Source organism: Meles meles, chromosome 6, assembly GCF_922984935.1.
Source record: "Meles meles chromosome 6, mMelMel3.1 paternal haplotype, whole genome shotgun sequence".
NCBI classification, from domain to species: Eukaryota; Metazoa; Chordata; class Mammalia; order Carnivora; family Mustelidae; genus Meles; species Meles meles.
This window is the reverse complement of record NC_060071.1, coordinates 121520242-121537430: the sequence shown is the minus strand read 5'-3', so window position 1 is coordinate 121537430 and position 17189 is coordinate 121520242. Positions and strand designations below refer to the sequence as shown.

Genomic DNA, 17189 nt, shown 5'->3' with positions numbered 1-17189 from the left:
AAAAGATCCAGCTGAGTGTTAATATGCACTAACACAATCCTTTCTCCCAACAAGTTCACTTTATCAGTTGCTACAGCTACAGTACGGGGAACAGCAATTCCATCCTAGTAATATATGGGTAGGGCTGGGGATGTAGAGTTCAACTGTAGGTGAGAGGCATTTATCATGGTTAACAGAGACAAAAGGGGAGAAATGAAGATGATCCTTAGCAGCAGACCTTAAGCAACATCACAGGAGGTTCTCATTAAGGGGAACACACACTTTTGATACAGGGTAGGTTTAGTTTAATAACTGAAGCACATATGCACAACAGCCCCCACCCAAACTTATGTGAAAAGCATACCCATCCTCTCCAATAAAACAGATGCCCTTATCCCCCAAGAACTCACTCACACCCTCTAACACCTCCTCCTCACCATCTGACAAAGACACGCCATCACACAGACCAGAGAAAGACAAGCCTACACAGCAAATTCCAGTATCAAGACTTGAGAAAGGGCTTCCCACTTTCAACCTAAACACTTGGAAAGGAAATATAGAGAAACAAAGAAACAGTAAGACAGTGACCAAACTAAGGGGAATGCATAACTACATGTAATTCACTTTGTCGCTGGAGAATCTGTTCACTCAGACCACTAGCAGAATCAACCATCTTCCAGGAACCTAGAGGACTCCCGCATAGTAAGCGCTTGTAAGTCTGTTTCACAGAAGCTCTGATAGACCTACAAGCTCATATTTATATACATAGTTCTTCAAAAAATAAAGAGGGTCCTTAATTCTTGTTTACTATTACCAAAACTACAATCAGAACAACTTTTTGAGGCCATTTTATCTTTCTCTATCAGCTTTTAAAATAGTCCCCTTTGGGAGTTCGCTCTGTCAGGCCAAAGGAAGGTCTGCCCCCTGTATCCCAGTGCCTACCTACACTTGTGGTGAGGCCCAGCAAAATGAATGGATGTTATAGAATGTCTACAGGCAGTTTCCTATGCCTATGGCTCCACTGAATTTTTAAACAGACAACTTGCTTGCAGGTTTCACAGTAGCAACAGGTAACAATACAGACCACCACAACAAAGGTGAATCTGCAGTATCAGAGCAAATGAAGGAAAAGAAACTGGTTTTGGTGACACTAGGCTAAGGCTCTGCCTGAAGCCAGGCTGTCTTCGGGTTTCCCAGTTACAGGAGTCAAATAAGTCTTTTATTGTTTAATCCAGGTTAAGGAATGGGTATACCTTGTTCAACACAAAGAATCCTGATTAAGCCAATTAAAAGCAAAGTTGATCTTTATTAAAAAAAAAAAATAGTCCCCTTTGGTCCAACAGTTCTGGGAAATTAGCCTACATCTCACAGTGCCAAGTATATGAACAAATAAGTCACTAGCAGTGTAATGGTAAAAATCTAGAAACAATCTCTATGCCAGCTGTTCTCAACGTGTGGGACCTCAGGGAGTCTGGAAAATCAAAACTATTTTCAAAGTATTACTACTAAAAGGTTATTTGCCTTTTCCACCCCTGTTTTTTCTCAGTGTCTATACTGTGTTATTACAAACAACTGAATGCAGCGGGTTAAGAATGCTTTTTTAAAAAAATTAAACCAGACATTGAAGAGATTTGTAAAAGTGTAAAACAGTAACACTCTTCTCACTAAATGCTGACATAAAAGCTTTTTAAAGAATTAAAGTCCAATGTGGCAAATATCAGTAGATACAACCCACATAAATAAAAGCTTTTGAGAATCCCCAATTCTAAGAGTATAAAGGTATCCTGAGGAAGGTTTCAGAAATAATGCTACCAACAGTGTACCGTGTGAATTAAATATATACAGTGAAATACTGTGCTACTCTTAGACGACAGATCTGTGTATCCTCACATAGATAGATGCCCCAAATAGACAAAAAGGAGGTCTGTATACTCAGAAGGTGGGGGAACAACGGTGTAGGAGGGAAAATGCACTCAAAACATCACCAAGACAACTACAAGTAGAAGCTGTCAAACATGGATAAGCAAGAAAGATGGACAATAAAACATTTAGTACAGCTATGAGTATACACGATTTTTGGTCATTAAAAATGTTCCCTCCCTGCTTCACAACATGTTTGTTCTTCCTGTAAAATGAAATAGGAGAGCCTTTCTTGTATTCTGTTGCGAATCCCCAACACACCTCTATCAAAACAAACACCTCTGGGGAGTGGGGTGATAAGGAGCTGGTAGTCCTGAGTGAAGTATCATTCCAAAAGTGTTTAAATCCGAGAACTGCAACTAGTGCCTGCAGCCTGGATCCAACCGGCTGACAGCATATATGAGTTGTAGTCTTAACACACATACTCATATGCTGAATTTGTGCAAATATTTTAAAACGGAAAGATTGTACATTTAAAAAAAAACACAAAAACCTAGATTTCTGGCTGAGTGCAGGAAAAAAAAACCCAAAGAACTACCCAATCAAATTATCAATACATGAAGACAAGGTTAGAAAAAAATAACACCTCAGAGGGTTGCTACATTAACTAAAAATTCATAAAGTGCCTATCCCGGCATCTACTACATAACCAGCACTCAATACTTGTTTCTCTTAGAGCATGGACAAAATAGCATTTCACAAGCATCACTGTGCTGTTGAACAGTAGAGAAATAAGTAATGATAACAATAATCCAGAAACACATTAGAACGAAAGGTTAACAGTTTTATTACACTGCTTAAGAAAAAATTTTCGTATATAATATTTAGGAAACATTCCAAGAAAACTTAACATTTTTAATCTTTCTGATACAGTGTTTTTTAGCAAGAAATTTCACTTGTTTAGAAGATATCACTCCCTAAAAAAAAAAAAAGAAAAAAAAAAGAAGATATCACTCCCTTTCACTGGAGAAATGAGACATTGAGTTTCTATAACTTTTATGGTTCTATGTCCACTATCAACCTACCAACCAATCAGATTCAAGTAGTTAAAGAACCGTAGGTCCTGATCTTAGTTTAGATTTGGATAAACACGTAAGGATTTCAAAAGGACTAGGTCCAGCTCTGTCACAATATCTAGGCATTGCTGGTATATTGTCCTTATTAATGCTCAAAATAAGGGCAGCAGCCTAAGTACTGTGCTTCATTAATGGGAAGAAAAAATAATCAAAAATAAATTAATCGAAGTCCAAAATATCACCTGGACAGTACACCAGGGTAGGCTTTAAACGTATTCCGTGTTCACACTCTCCTAATTTTGTGGTTCACGATTACACACAGCATTTAAAAACTGAAATGAAGGCTCAGCATAGGGGGAGGGAGGGTAGCCCTACATTAAAAGGTCCCGTGCCTGTGTCAGGCCTTCACTACACTCAGGCCCTATCACCTATACCCAGAAGGGCTAATGGACTTTGAACTGTCAGAAGTTACCACACACAGAAAATGGTAAGTAAGGGTTTGCCTACCCTAGGCCTAATCATTTTCTACAAAGCAGGTCTACATGAGAGGGAAAAAAAAAAAAGGGTTTAAATGAACTTTTTGAAGTCAAGTATTTCTCCCAGTACTGACACTGAGCTCTTCTCAGTAGCTAAATCTGGAATGCTTACTGTATGCAAGATTCTATACGGCTTACTAATTTGTAAGAGAAAAAAAATTGCTGATACTTATCTCTGCTCATTTCTTTCACCACAACAGCCCAAACAAAGCAAAACAAACCAGGCTTTCCACCTAGTGTTCTGACCTCCTTTTCTAATTATAGTTGGGGTGAGGCACTACCTACAACCAAGTTCTACAAGAGGCAGAGGTAGAGGATTCTAGTTTTTACCATTAGCTAGCAGTGTTAACTTGAACAAAAATATTTCCCCATGCCTCATTTTCTTCATGCCTCAACACTGAAAATTTAACCTTTTAAACTTGGAAATAGGCAACTCAGATAATACATGAAACTATCTGAAATATAAAAATTACTTTATAAAACTTAAGGTAAAAACCAAATACAAGAACACTATTCTTGATGCCTGGCAAGTAAATCAGAATAAAGAGCATGGATAATGATTTTATGTTAAAAAGACATCCTTCAGTGTGTGGAGAAATCCTGAAGTCTTTATCAATTCTAAAATTGGAAGGTAGAAGTGGTAAAAACCATAATGCAATAGTAGAATGATTTGAACATAAAGTGACAAAGCGAGTAAGGGATGACATTATTACCCTTCATGCAACTTAACAGGCACATTATAAACTGAAAGAAAAAAACAATACCAAGTAATTTTTTTTTTTTTTTGCAAGATGGAACTTTGCAGGTAGCTCGCTATGACAAAATCCTGAGAAATGAGGTAATCTATCTTCATTAAAGAAAGGGCTATGTTCCTACAATACATTTTGCCAGTAGGAACCTACTAAATAAGGATGCAACCTAGAGAATGGGCTCAGTTGCTTGCAAGAACATCTCTTTCCTCCAAGGCAAGGTGGGCTTACAGATATGCCAAACCATCCAGTTCAGAGGAGAAAGGCACACTTACTCAGAAAAATGTGCCCTGTTAATGGGGAGGCCACAAGCAAGTACTTCCACTCAGAAACTGCGTTCCTGATTTTCGATTTAGTGTATAAGCACCCCTAACAAGATAAATGACTCATTTTATGGAAAATCAGAAATACTTTCCACTTTGCTCACCACAATAAAAAGAAAATTCTCAATTATCCTATAATGGAGAATGGGAGAAGCATAAAATAATGAACGACCCAAACTAGCAGTCCATACAAAAACTCCATGTGGCTTTTAGATACACTGTAATTTTAAATATCTTTAGGCTAAAAATTCTTTTCATGTTCTTTGAGATAAACTTTGAGTCTTTAAGTATAAAGCAGCAAACTCAAGTGGACAGCAGTAAGGGAGTTTAAAACATACTGTAAATAGTTAACGATACCAATTAATAACAATCTCACCCATAGGCTAACTGTCTGAACCTGTTTCCCCATCAGCAAAATATGGCTAATAACAGTACCTATATCAGCAGATACAAGTAAAGAGTCTCTAGCACAGTAGACACTAGATAAATTTTGATTATCATTCCTATTTGGAGTGTCCTGTTAGAAAAAAAACATTTATCATCAAAACTAGAGATCATTTATGACAGTACTTCGTCTAAGTATGCTGCAACCTTCTAAGCCCACTCTTTGGATTTAGTTTTCCTTATATCTTAAATTAACAAGGGCACATCAGTTACATTTATTTCATCTCTCTCTATCAATAAGTAAAAATAAAGAAAATTAATAGATAAAAAATTAAGGCCTTTTGCTTTTACCATTCAACCTATTTCATTGCAGAGTCCCAAACTTTCCCAAGGGAAGGTGGGAGTTTAGGGGCTCTTTCCAAAGTGGTAAAAATAAAAATGGGGGGAAAAAACCCCAGATCCCTACATTAGTAGGTTATTAGAGTAGTATTCCCTAGAATATGACATCAAAACTTCATGCTTAAAAATACTGTAAACAATGGACTCTGTATAACAAGTGCAATTAAATACATGATCTGACAGTTATTCGTGTTACGAGATTTCAAAGAACTGATCTCAAACCTACACATACTTTCTTCTGAAAGTTAACTGAACCTACAAAGCCCATACTTTTCGCTCATTACGTAAAAAGTTTTCCAAACATGCAAAGGAGGATATGTGAGAGTAGCTGGTGACATGTGATAGAAACATACAAAAGCACCTGACACATTCAAGCTTGCATTTTTAAGAGGCACTAGGCCTCAGAAAAATATACTCAGTGTATTAAAAAATCCTTTAGATCCCTCTGATAGGAAATAATTTATATCCAATTAAGTTATTTGGGAGTAGCCTTATAAAGATGCCCCGTGGACAATATAACTCTAAATTACAACTTTTCAATTCAAATTGATAATTGATGTCCCTAGAGTCTATAATTACAGAAAGGGGAGTCTTGTTTGTTTTTCATGGAAATCGGAGTTCTGGATTAAAAATACACTTAAAATTCATTGAGAGGAGGGATGCCTGCCTGGGTGGCTGGGCCGGTTGGGTGTCCTTTGGCTCAAGTCAGGATCCCAGTGTCCTGGGATCCAGTCCCCCCACTGTGCTCCTTGCTCAGCAGGGAGCCTGCTTCTCCCTCTGCTTGTGCTCTCTCACTCTCTCTCTGACAAATAAATAAAACCTTAAAAAAATTCCTTGAGTTGTAATTAATTCAGATACAGAACAAATACAATTGTAATAAACTGAAATAGTTAGCATGAAATTAGAGACTAATGTAACAAGACAAGTTTTCCAATTCAGAAGAAACAATTCACAAATACTTTCACATGATATGAACATTTTAAGCAAAATCCAAGGTATATCACAGAGGGAAGTGGCAAACCCTAAACAAAGTTTGGAAAATTCTGAAACACGTATTTTCAAACAACTGGGTCTTTTGAACCTTGAGGCTATTTCAAAATAGGTGAAGCACTGGTACTATGGCAGACTTCTCCCCCCCACCTGTTAACTGAACCAAATTGTGATTATATATTTAAATAACCAAAAAACCTCGCATAGAGTAGTTCCACAGTTGCAAGACGTTTACAGCAACGTTACACAAAATTCATTATTAGTGAAAAAGACAACACAGGGAAACACAAATCTATCCTCACAAGGCAAAGAAGCATTTTCTCTGCCGAATGCAGTTGCCAGATCCATGAACCGGTGTTGCCAACCTGCGACAGGATCAAAAAGATGTACCAGAAAAATAGTTTAAAGAGGCGGCGGGGGCACAGCCAGAGAGTGAAACACCTAAGAACTTTCTTCGCTGCGAGAAAGTTTCACGCCTGCTTTACAGATGAGTGAACTAAGGCAGATCGGATTAATCAGTGCCTTTCTCAAGGTCACTCTAGTGCAAAAGAACAGCACAGTCCGGGCTCCCGATCCCAGGCCCCCGACCTCTCCACACGCCCAAGCAGCACAGCTCAAACGTGCTGGGCTCCCCTCGTCCCCGCCAACTGCTACCAGGCGCTGGGAAGAAAGACATTTCCAGCGCTCTCCGTGCAGCTAGCTCCGAGAGAACTGGGGGTGCTGGTGGCCCGCCCTCCCCCACGGCGGCAGTCATCCCCAGCCCGTCGTCCCCTCCGTTCTCTTAGCGGGCCACTAGCCCTCAACAACCAGGGATGAGGCCCGGGAGCCGTGGAGGAAGGCAAGGGACCCACCCCAAGGGGCTTCACTTACCATCGCTCTCGGCCCTGACAAGCAGGGACATGCCCTTCAGCCGCTCCACGTAGCCGGACGACACATGCCCGGTGCCCCGGTCGTCCCACTGCCGGTCCTCATTGAGCGTGTAAACCTTCACCCGCCGCCGGGTGTCGGTCATCGTGCCGCCCGGGGGCCGGGGCAAAGGCCCCGCTGGAGTCGCCCAGGAAGGGGGCCGGGACACGCGGGAGCCAAGGCGGGAGGATGCCCGCAAGCGGATAACTCCTGGGCCTCACTGCCGCCGCTGGCCGTCGCGGGGCCGCGGGGCCGCCCGCATGGCCCGCTCTCGGGCCCGAGCTCTGGGTCCCGGTCTTTCCTCGCCTCCGACTCCTCGGCACTATTGTCCAAGCCCGGCGAGCCCGACCGCCCCGAAAGGGGCGCGCAGCGCTTCACAGCCTCCCAACCGATGCGGTAGCAACTCGGGGCGCTTGTCACTGCCCTGCTCCCGCCTCCGCCATGATCTCCACGAACCCGCTTCCCGCGCCGCCGCCGCCTCCTCAGGCCGCCGCCGCCATGTTTTCCTTCCTTATACCTGGCCCTGCCACCGCAGCCACTGGCTCCGCTCTGCTCTCCTACTTCAAATGTCCCAAGCCGAGGGGCGCCTGCTCCTGCTGCAACTGCTGCCAATGGGCGGGAGACTGCGAGGGCCCCCAGGCGCACGAGTGTTCCTGCCTCCTGGAAGTCCCTTTTCCTTCGCCGCTGCCGCCGCCTCTTCCGTCTTCCTCACACAGCCAAAGCCGCCGCCATCTTGGCTCGCCCCTCAATAGCGGCGCGCGGGGCCACCCAGGCAGCAGCTGCAGGGGCGGCCCGTTGGCCCCACCATTTAAAGAGACAGGAGCGAGGCCCGGAGCCTCGCTGCGGCGGAGGCCTCGGACGGAGGCGGGAGGCGGGCGCCGAGTTGCCGAGGTGGCGGGAGCGGAGGAGGCGGAACGCTGGTCGCGCCGGTGACGGCCCGGGGCTCCCTCGCGCTCCCTGCACGCACCGTCGTGCGAGCGCGGGGCAGCGTGTGCGCCGTCGCGCCCTGTGTTCGTCATCAGCCCGGCTCGGGGATTCGAAAGGGGCGTGGAGTCCGCCCCCGGCCTCAGCGCGCCTGCCCGCCGGGGGCCTGGCGTCGCGGGCTGCTGGGGCTGGCGTTTTCTTTCGCGGTCCAGTGGCCGCTGCGTCTGTCTGCCCTCGGAGGCCGGGTCGCGTCGGTGTGGGGCTCTCCCGCGGCGGCTCCCCTTCCGTGTCCACGAGTGTTCTCTCCTAGACCTGGGGCGCACTGCTGGGAAGGCGCCAGAGCCTCGCGGACTTCAGGTGTTTCTCCTTTGGGGAGAAATGGAAAAGCTTCCGGGAAAGGCCACAGGTTTGCATGCCGAGGGCAGCCGCAGGGCCTGGGAGTCGCCATGGGGCACGCGCCGGTGTGGCGAGTCTAGAAACGGGACGGTTGGCACCAAGCCCAAAGAGACGAGACTAAAACCTTACAGTCTAGCTGCTACCGCCATTCCTTTATTCTTTACCAGAACTGTTCTTTCCTAGTCCTCCATGTTGCAAAAAGGAACTTGAAGGGCTCACGAGACCAGTTAAGGATACGATAATTGTGTAATCAAGATGAGTAATTCTCAACGTGAGATGTTAAGCACTGCTAATCTTTACAAAGGAACCAGTCTCATTCCAAATTCTCATTCTCACGCAAGTAAGAGCCGCGGTTTAGGGGGCTTTTACTGTTTGCCAGGCCGTCGAGGTCATTGCTGTCCACTAGAAATAAAATGAGCCACATGTAATTTTAAAATTTTGCAGGAGCCAATATTTGAAAAAGTACAAAGAAACTGCTGAAATTTGTGTTTTGATATCATATTTTTAATAATATTTTTTATTTATTTGACAGAGAGAAATCACAACTAGGCAGAGAGGCAGGCAGAGAGAGAGGAGGAAGCAGGCTCCCCGCAGAGCAGAGAGCCCGATGCATCCCAGGACCCTGAGATCATGACCTGAGCCGAAGGCAGAGGCTTTAACCCACTGAGTCACCCAGGCGCCCCTAAATTCAAGATACGATGGGTGTTTTACCCCTGATGTAAATTTCTACTTGGAAGCTAAGTTTTTATTGGAAATGCCTAATCTGTATTTAGAGTTTATTAAATTTACAATTGCAAAAGTAGATTCATATAATCAAGTTATTTCAGTTTTTTCCAAAGTATTAATTTTTAAATATAAAATTTAAAATTAAAGTTTAATATTCAGTTTCTTATTTGCACTAGGCACGTTGCAAGTGCTCAATAGCTACATATGTCTAGTGGCCACCATGATGGCAAGTTGCTTAACATCACCAGGAATCTCATTTTAAACCTGGAAATGCAGTTTGAGTTGCACCCATCTATTAGGAAAAGCACCTGACAGCATGATCAGTACTGAGGGGTTTCCCAGGATGTGGGATTTTTCTGTCTTAAAATCAGAATTTGGGAACTTCCTTCCTCACTGCCAAATACAAAGAGGTGCTTAACAAAAAATAGGTGGAAACTTTTTATCTTTTGCAAACAAAAGGGAAATTATAAAAATAAAAACATTTTCTCTGAAAAGTGAAACGCAATAATTTCAAGCCTCCACGCATGACAGCAATTTTGTCCACTTTTAATGTAGTAAGACATTAAATTTATTTATATTATCACTTACTTGATCCCCAAACCAAACATGAAATAATTTATGGAAAAAATCAACTGGATTCATTGCCATCACTCTTACCTCCCTTCTAAAACTCTCTACGTAATAGCTGGTGGTGCTGTTGTCGAAGTTGGGACAATCTAGCCAGCCAAAATGGTTTTATTTCTACTTTTTGCATTTTTCCCCTCTCTGAGTAAGAAAAAGAACTTGAGCCACTGAGAGAAAACCCCTCTCCTGAAAATCAGCCCTTGAAATGAAGGCAGGTATTGGGTAGGAGGGGACCTGTGGAGTGGAACACAATAAAACTGGTGTCTAGGGGCACCTGGGTGGACCAGTCAGTTCAGCATCTGCCTTGGGCTCAGGTCATGATCCCAAGGTCCTAGGATGGGGCTCCAAGTTGGGCTTCCTGCTCGGCAGGGAGTTTGCTTCTCCCTCTTTCCCTCCCTCTCCACACTTTCACTCATGTTCTCTCTCACTTGATCTGCTCTCTCTCTCAAATAAATAAATAATCATAAAATAAAATAAAACTGGTGTCTATTCAGGAGGTAGGTGCGGCTATGATGTTCGATAGGTTCCTTGAGTGGGTTCTTTCATGGCCAAGCCAACTTCCCAGATAAGAACAAACCAAGCACTTAAAAAAAAAGAGGCCTAGAATGTACTAAATCGTGGCCTAAAAGGGGGTATTAATGTCCTGTCACTCACCATGCAAATCTGTCTTGAAAAAGAAGACCACAGCTCCTGAGACTGCTTTCGATCTAAGGGAGGGAAATCAGGTTGGGGAGAGGAGAGGGGTGACCGATACCAATATAGCCTTTCCTTGTTCTTGACCACAGCTGCCAAGTCTCCTCTCTCACCCTTTTTTGAGATTGGTGTCAAAGAATGCTTCTTTTGGTTGAGATGCACAGTTGGTTAATAAAGATTTGAAATGTATCTGCAAAACAAGTCAGTCCAGAGCCATTTTCTAATACTTGAGATGAAAAGTTGAGTCATTTAGACTTTTTTCCCGTTACCTTTGTACTTAGTCCCTCGAGAGGCCTGCTAACTCTTCTCTTTCATATCCCCTGGATTTGATTCTACTGTTTAATTTCTTTGGTTATCACCATAGGATTTGTCATACCTGAAATTCTCCAACTCGGTTACAAAAGGCGACTCCAGAAACTGTTGAGACTCTGATAATGGAATGGCTCAGAGCCCTGGGAAGAACGCTCCCAGGCACTAGCAGAATATAGCAGCATTAGCATCAGCGTTCATATTAGTTTGCAGGACAATTGAAGAACCCAGAGACTTTTTTTTTTATTTAAGATTTATTTATTTGACATATAGAGATCACAAGTAGGCAGAGAGAGAGAGAGGAGGAAGCAGGCTCCCTGCTGAGCAGAGAGCCCGATGCGGGACTCCATCCCAGGACCCTGAGATCGTGACCTGAGCAGAAGGCAGAGGCTTAACCCACTGAGCCACCCAGGCGCCCCTCCCAGAGACTTCTTTCAGTGAGCCTGCTACCAAGAGAGTCTCCCGCCTATTTCCCAAGCCCTCACGCAGGACATTCCATGCACCCAGAAGTAAAAGCAAGTATACTGGAAGACTGGCCAACGGAAGTATTTATAGCAATGAAGAGAAAGAGGAGATAGGGTATTGGAATTTCCCATGGGAAATTTCAGTGTACACATGCTTTCTCGGTTCTGTACATTTCCCTCAGCTAGCTGTTCCTCTTCCATTTCCTCTTGCTAGGTGTTCGGATAGCTCTACACCTGCATATTATTCAGGTGATGCGGCAGTCGTGAGACTATGCCTCACACACCTCTTTTTATTTTTATTTTTTTAAGATTTTATTTATTTGTGTGACAGAGCATGAGCAGAGGGAGTGGCAGAGGGACAAGCAGACTCCCATCTGATGTGGGGCTCGATCCCAGGACCCTGTGATCATGACCTGAGCCGAAGTCAGATGCTTAACTGAGCCACTTGGGTGCACCCCTTGCAGACCTCTTTTTATAAGGAACATAATTCACCCAGGGCCCCAACTGCACTCTGAAATGTATCACTGTACATATGAACGCATACCTCCCATAGGCTTCTCCCCACCAATGACTAGATACAGCAGGATACTAAGGCAGATATTCCTAGGAAACACCTCTTCTGCAGGATGACTTGGGCTCAAGACTCCTTCAGCAGCTTTGCCAAACCTTCCTTAGGGTGCACTACATTCTAGAATGCTTCCACCCAACATTCTCTCCCTCTTACTTCACTCAGGATTGGACTCATGCCTCTCCCAGCCATGCTGGCTCTCTATTTCCTGTTACGTTAGTGTTTCCTCTAATAAAATCCTTACATGCTTAATCTCATCTTGGTGTGTGGTTTTTAGAAGCCCCAGACTAGTGCTAAATTCAGCTCTTAGGCACAGTAAGTCTTTAAATGTAAAAAGAGATAAATCTTGATTTATCCACAATTAAGATTTTAACTAGAAATGAGAAAAGTAAAATTAATACACATAACTACACTTATGTTGAGGCCTGCTGGATTATATACTGAGAGTTAATATGTAGGTTCTTAATGTATTTGATTTTTATAATGTTTGGTAAAGTTCTACACAATGAGAAGAATGTTCTGATACAACTATTTGTTCTTTCTCAGATTTTTCCTAAGAATTCTGATTTTTCTCTAATATAAAAGGTTTGTAATACAAAAAGAGATTCTCTTTTTTTCATATTTACATCTTTTTGAGTTTTTTTTTTAAAGATTTTATTTATTTATTTGACACAGAGAGAGATCACAAGTAGGCAGAGAGGCAGGCAGAGAGAGAGGAGGAAGCAGGCTCCCCGCGGAGCAGAGAGCCCGATGCGGGGCTCGATCCCAGGACCCTGAGATCATGACCTGAGCCGAAGGCAGCGGCTTAATCCACTGAGCCACCCTTTTTGAGTTTTGAGAAGGACTTCAGGATGAAAAGATCATGTATATCCTCCCTATTCTCATCTGAGTAGACCAGATTCTTCTTAGATCATGTCAAATCTGGATTTTTTTTTTTAAATGTCTGACACTTTAGTCATCCCCAAAGGGACTGAGTTGTGTTAGTTTCATATCTTCGGTGACCAGATCACAAGGGCTCCTTGTGTTTCATGTGTTTCATGGCAGATAATTTTTTCAGACTACTTGGCAGAGAAGAAATAATATATTTTGAATGTAAAAATGCGTCCATACATTCCTTGTTCCCAATTTGTTTTCCCACCGTTTGATAACCAGAAAGGTAGTGTAGGTGGCCAAGGATGATGGTATCGACAAGAAAGCATGAAAGTTACTTATTTAGCTATATTTAAATCAGAAACCAAAAGTTTGTGTCTTAATTTTTGTCACCCCAAATATTCTAACTTTGTATTTGAGCATTATATGGTTATACTTAAGTGATGCAAAAATTCTGTACCTTATCCCTTGGCCATAGTGGTTAAGTTAGTTCTTGAGAAAAGCCAGGACAATCAAAATGTCACCTGTATTTTTCAGACTATCACTGGGTGAGAAATGTTCTTACCTCCTGAACATGACAGCTAGAAGGGTGCAGTATAGGGCTGCCAATCCCCAGGTGTTCTCTGCCTCCCTACCCCACCCCCAATTGTGGGCCAATATGTCTGCATCAGAGAGAATAAAGCAGAGCATTCTTTTTGGGAGTACAGTTATCTCCCAAGCCAGACCTGGTCTCCTAAGGTTCTGAGGTCTGTTAAGAAGTGAGATGAACACGGCTTGCCTGAGTGGCTCTAACTCAGAGCCTGAGTTATGCCTCTAACTCTTGATTTCAGCACAGGTTGTGATCTCAGCTCATGAGCTCCGTGCTCAGCAGGGAGTCTGCTGGAGATTCTCTCTCTCTCTCTCTCTCCCTCTCCCTCTCCCTCTGACCCACTCCTATGCTCTCTTGCTCTCTCCCTTAAAATAACATATATATGTATGTGTGTGTGTGTGTGTGCACGTGTGCGCGTGTGTCTGTGTGTGTGTGTATATATATATATATATATATTTTTTTTTTTTTTTTTGTGAGATGAACTTGTCCTTTCATCTATACCCTGCTTTGGTCTCTGAAACTTATCTTGTATTATTGGTCATAAATGCAATCTCTTTCCTCAGAGTTCCGTGAGTAAACATCATCTAACGTCCTTAAAAAACTCACTCTCAAGTTCTTCAACATTTTTCCCCCACTAAAAATGGAGTCTGTCTCTTCCTTTTAAATCTGGGCCGGGGGCGCCTGGGTGGCTCAGTGGGTTAAGCCTCTGCCTTCGGCTCAGGTCATGATCTCAGGGTCCTGGGATCGAGTCCCACATCGGGCTCTCTGCTCAGCAGCGAGTCTGCTTCCCTCTCTCTCTCTGCCTGCCTCTCTGTCTACTTGTGATCTCTGTCTGTCAAATAAATAAATAAAATCTTTAAAAAAAAAAAAAAAAATCTGGGCCGGGCTTCATGACACGTCTGTTATAAAGAAAATGAAGCAGAAATGACACTGCGGCGTTGGAAGCAAGGCAACATCTGCCTATTTTGTGTGTGTGTGTTTGTGTGTGTGTGTGTATGTGTGTGTGTTTAAGATTTATTTATTTGAGGGCAAGAGAGACTGAGAACGAGTGAGAAGGCAGAGGGAGAGGGAGAGAGGGTCTCAGCAGACTCTGCTCATGGGGCTCGATCTCACAACCCTGAGATCATGACCTGAAGAAACAAGAGTCAGACATTTAACTGACCATTCTGCCCAGGCACCCCTCGCTGGTTTTCTTAGAATGCTTTCTGTGCTGCCAGGTAAGAAGTTCAACTCCCCAGCTAGGCCACACGTAGCTGCTCTGGTAGACAGTCTTGGCTGAGATCCCAGGTGACAGGCAGGATCAACTGACTATCAGCTGCTCATGGCTTGGTGAATGCTTCATTTCAGACAACCACTGGCCCACTGAGCTCTTGGAGGACAGCGACACAACTCTCTGACTTGCAACCTCATGACAATGGTCAAGAAAACTGCCCAGCCAAACCCTTCCCCAATTCCTGACCTATAAAAGTGAGAGCAGGATAAAATGGCTAATTTAAAACCACGAACTGTTGAGGTCATTGGGTAATTTGTTCTGACCTCAAAGAGATGCCATAGTACATTTGCCAAGGGTGGGATCCAAATAGTTTTTTTTTTTCCTAAGATTTTATTTATTTGTCAGAGAGAGAGAGAGTACACATAAGTAGGCAGAGAGGCAGGCAGAGGCAGCAAGAGAAGCAGGCTCCCTGCCGAGCAAGGAGCCCGATACGGGACTCGATCCCAGGACCCTGGGATCATGACCTGAGCTGAAGGCAGTGGCTTAACCAACTAAGCCACCCAGGCATCCCAATAGTTTTGTATTTTAAAAAACTTTCTTCTGATATGTTCCTGACCTCTCAGAACTCTGAATTAGATACAATGACTGGATGAATGGATTTTTGAGCACAGTCTGGATCTCTAACTGCTGACTCTGGTTCCAAAATTTAATTTGGGACATATAGATCAGATCTTGTTAAGTCAACCTTACGGGAACTGTATGGATATTTTGTAATACTGAAATTCTGTAGTTTCACTTTTTGTTGTTGTTGATTTTAACATACATGGCCTTGACGTTTTTGTTTCATTAAACTGAACTTTTACTTATATTATTATTTCTATCTGAAGTTGGATCAGAGGAGAAAAAAATGAAGGGGGGAAATGATGATAAAAAGTGGGGGCAGGACCTTCTTTCTATCAGTGATGATGGGAACACTGTGTCTTCTCTGAGAGGCAGTTAAAGGTCAGTGTTACTTTCTCAGGACTGATTAAAACTGAGAACGTGGGCTTGCAAGATTAGCGTGGGAAAGGAGAGAACTGAAGGGTAGCCAAAGCTGAGGCATATCCCAGAAAGCAGAGCCTGAGACAAAGGCCTAAAAAGGAGTATTTTGCTGGGGAGTATGAGCCCTGGAGAAAAGCACGGAAGCGAGGAAGAGGGATACGAGGCAGAGGAGGAGGAACAATACAGGGAGCCACCACCACAGCTGAATGAGTCTTTGGTTCCACAGAACCATTAATCTGCAGGGAGAAGTGGGAAGGATTTATCCTTAGCTCCCATGTCCATCAGTCAGAAGTTTGCCCCAGGGACACCTGGGTGTCTCAGTCAGTTAAATGTCTGCCTTGGGCTCAGGTCATGATCCCAGGATTCTGGGATGGGTCCCACATTGGGCTCCCTGCTCAGTGGAGACCCCGCTTCTCCCTCTGCCTGCAGCTCCCCCTGCTTGTGCTTTCTTTCCCTCTCTCTGACAAATAAGTAAATCTTTAAATAAATGAAAAAAGTTTGCCCCAGGCAGACTTATTTCCCCTGCATTTTTGGGTTCTGTACAATTGGACATGGAACAGTTTCTCATGGCACCCCACACTCCAGCACTGGAAAAGCCCTGGGGAGGGAAGGGAGAAGCACGTGGTACATGGCTATGGGGAGGCCATTAGGTCACACCTGTATGAATCCAGTCTCTATCACAAAGATCTAACATTGATGTTATTAGAGACTCAAAAGGAGGGTACAAAGAAGACAGGGCTGAAAAAATACTCAAAGGAACAGTGACTGAAAACTCCCCCAGTATGGCAAAATACCATAAACCTACAGATTCCGGAAGCTGAGTCTACTCCAAACAGGGTAAACCACACCATTTACATGAGTCAAGCTTCTGAAAACCACAAAGTCTTGAAAGCAGGGAGAGAGAAACACTGCCTTAAAGAGAGAGGGAAAACAATTTGAATGACAGCAAACACACAGAGAGCAGCCACCAAAAAGCTACACAAACAGACCCACCTAAAACACCACAGATACATCAAAATAGAATTCTAAAAAATACTCAAGAAACCCCACAGAATAGCAGGAAAAAGAAAGAAAACAGAGAACTGAAACCAAAAAATGAAGTAACAGACTTAAGCCCCAGCACATCAATAATTATGAAATATAAATGGTCTAAATATGCCTCTTAAAAGACAGAGATTGGCAGAGTGGGTTAAAAATAGTTAAAAATAGCCCCACCACAGCCCCGCCATATGTATTTACAACACTCTCCCTTTATTATTTGTTTAAGGATTTTATTTACTTATTTTTGCAAGAGCAACAGAGAGAGCGCACAAGCACAAATGGGGGCAGGGTGGGGAAAGGGAGAAGCAGACTCCCCATGGCAGGGAGTCCCGGGATCCCAGGACTCCAGGCTCATGGCCTGAGCTGAAGGCAGATGCTTAACTGACTGAGCCACCCAGGCACCCAAGAATCTCCCTTTAAATATAACAACAGAGGCAGCTCAGGGGTAGGAGGGGAGAACAACATTTATTGTGCACACAATCAAAAGAAAGCTGCAGTGGTTACAGATCAGAGAGAGGACTCAGAACAA

At 43.6% G+C, this 17189-nt stretch overlaps 1 protein-coding gene across 2 annotated transcripts in view; it reads right to left on the bottom strand.

Moving 5' to 3' along the window:
* Window positions 1-7648, bottom strand: part of PPP4R3A (protein phosphatase 4 regulatory subunit 3A) — a 37835-nt gene extending 30187 nt beyond the window's left edge. For both annotated transcript variants that reach the window (XM_046007997.1, XM_046007998.1), the window contains exon 1: window positions 7167-7648. In XM_046007997.1, the coding sequence (XP_045863953.1) occupies window positions 7167-7308 (142 nt within the window). In that variant the 5' untranslated portion in view covers window positions 7309-7648. The remainder of the gene's footprint in view (window positions 1-7166) is intronic.
* Between the last annotated feature and the right edge of the window lie 9541 nt (window positions 7649-17189).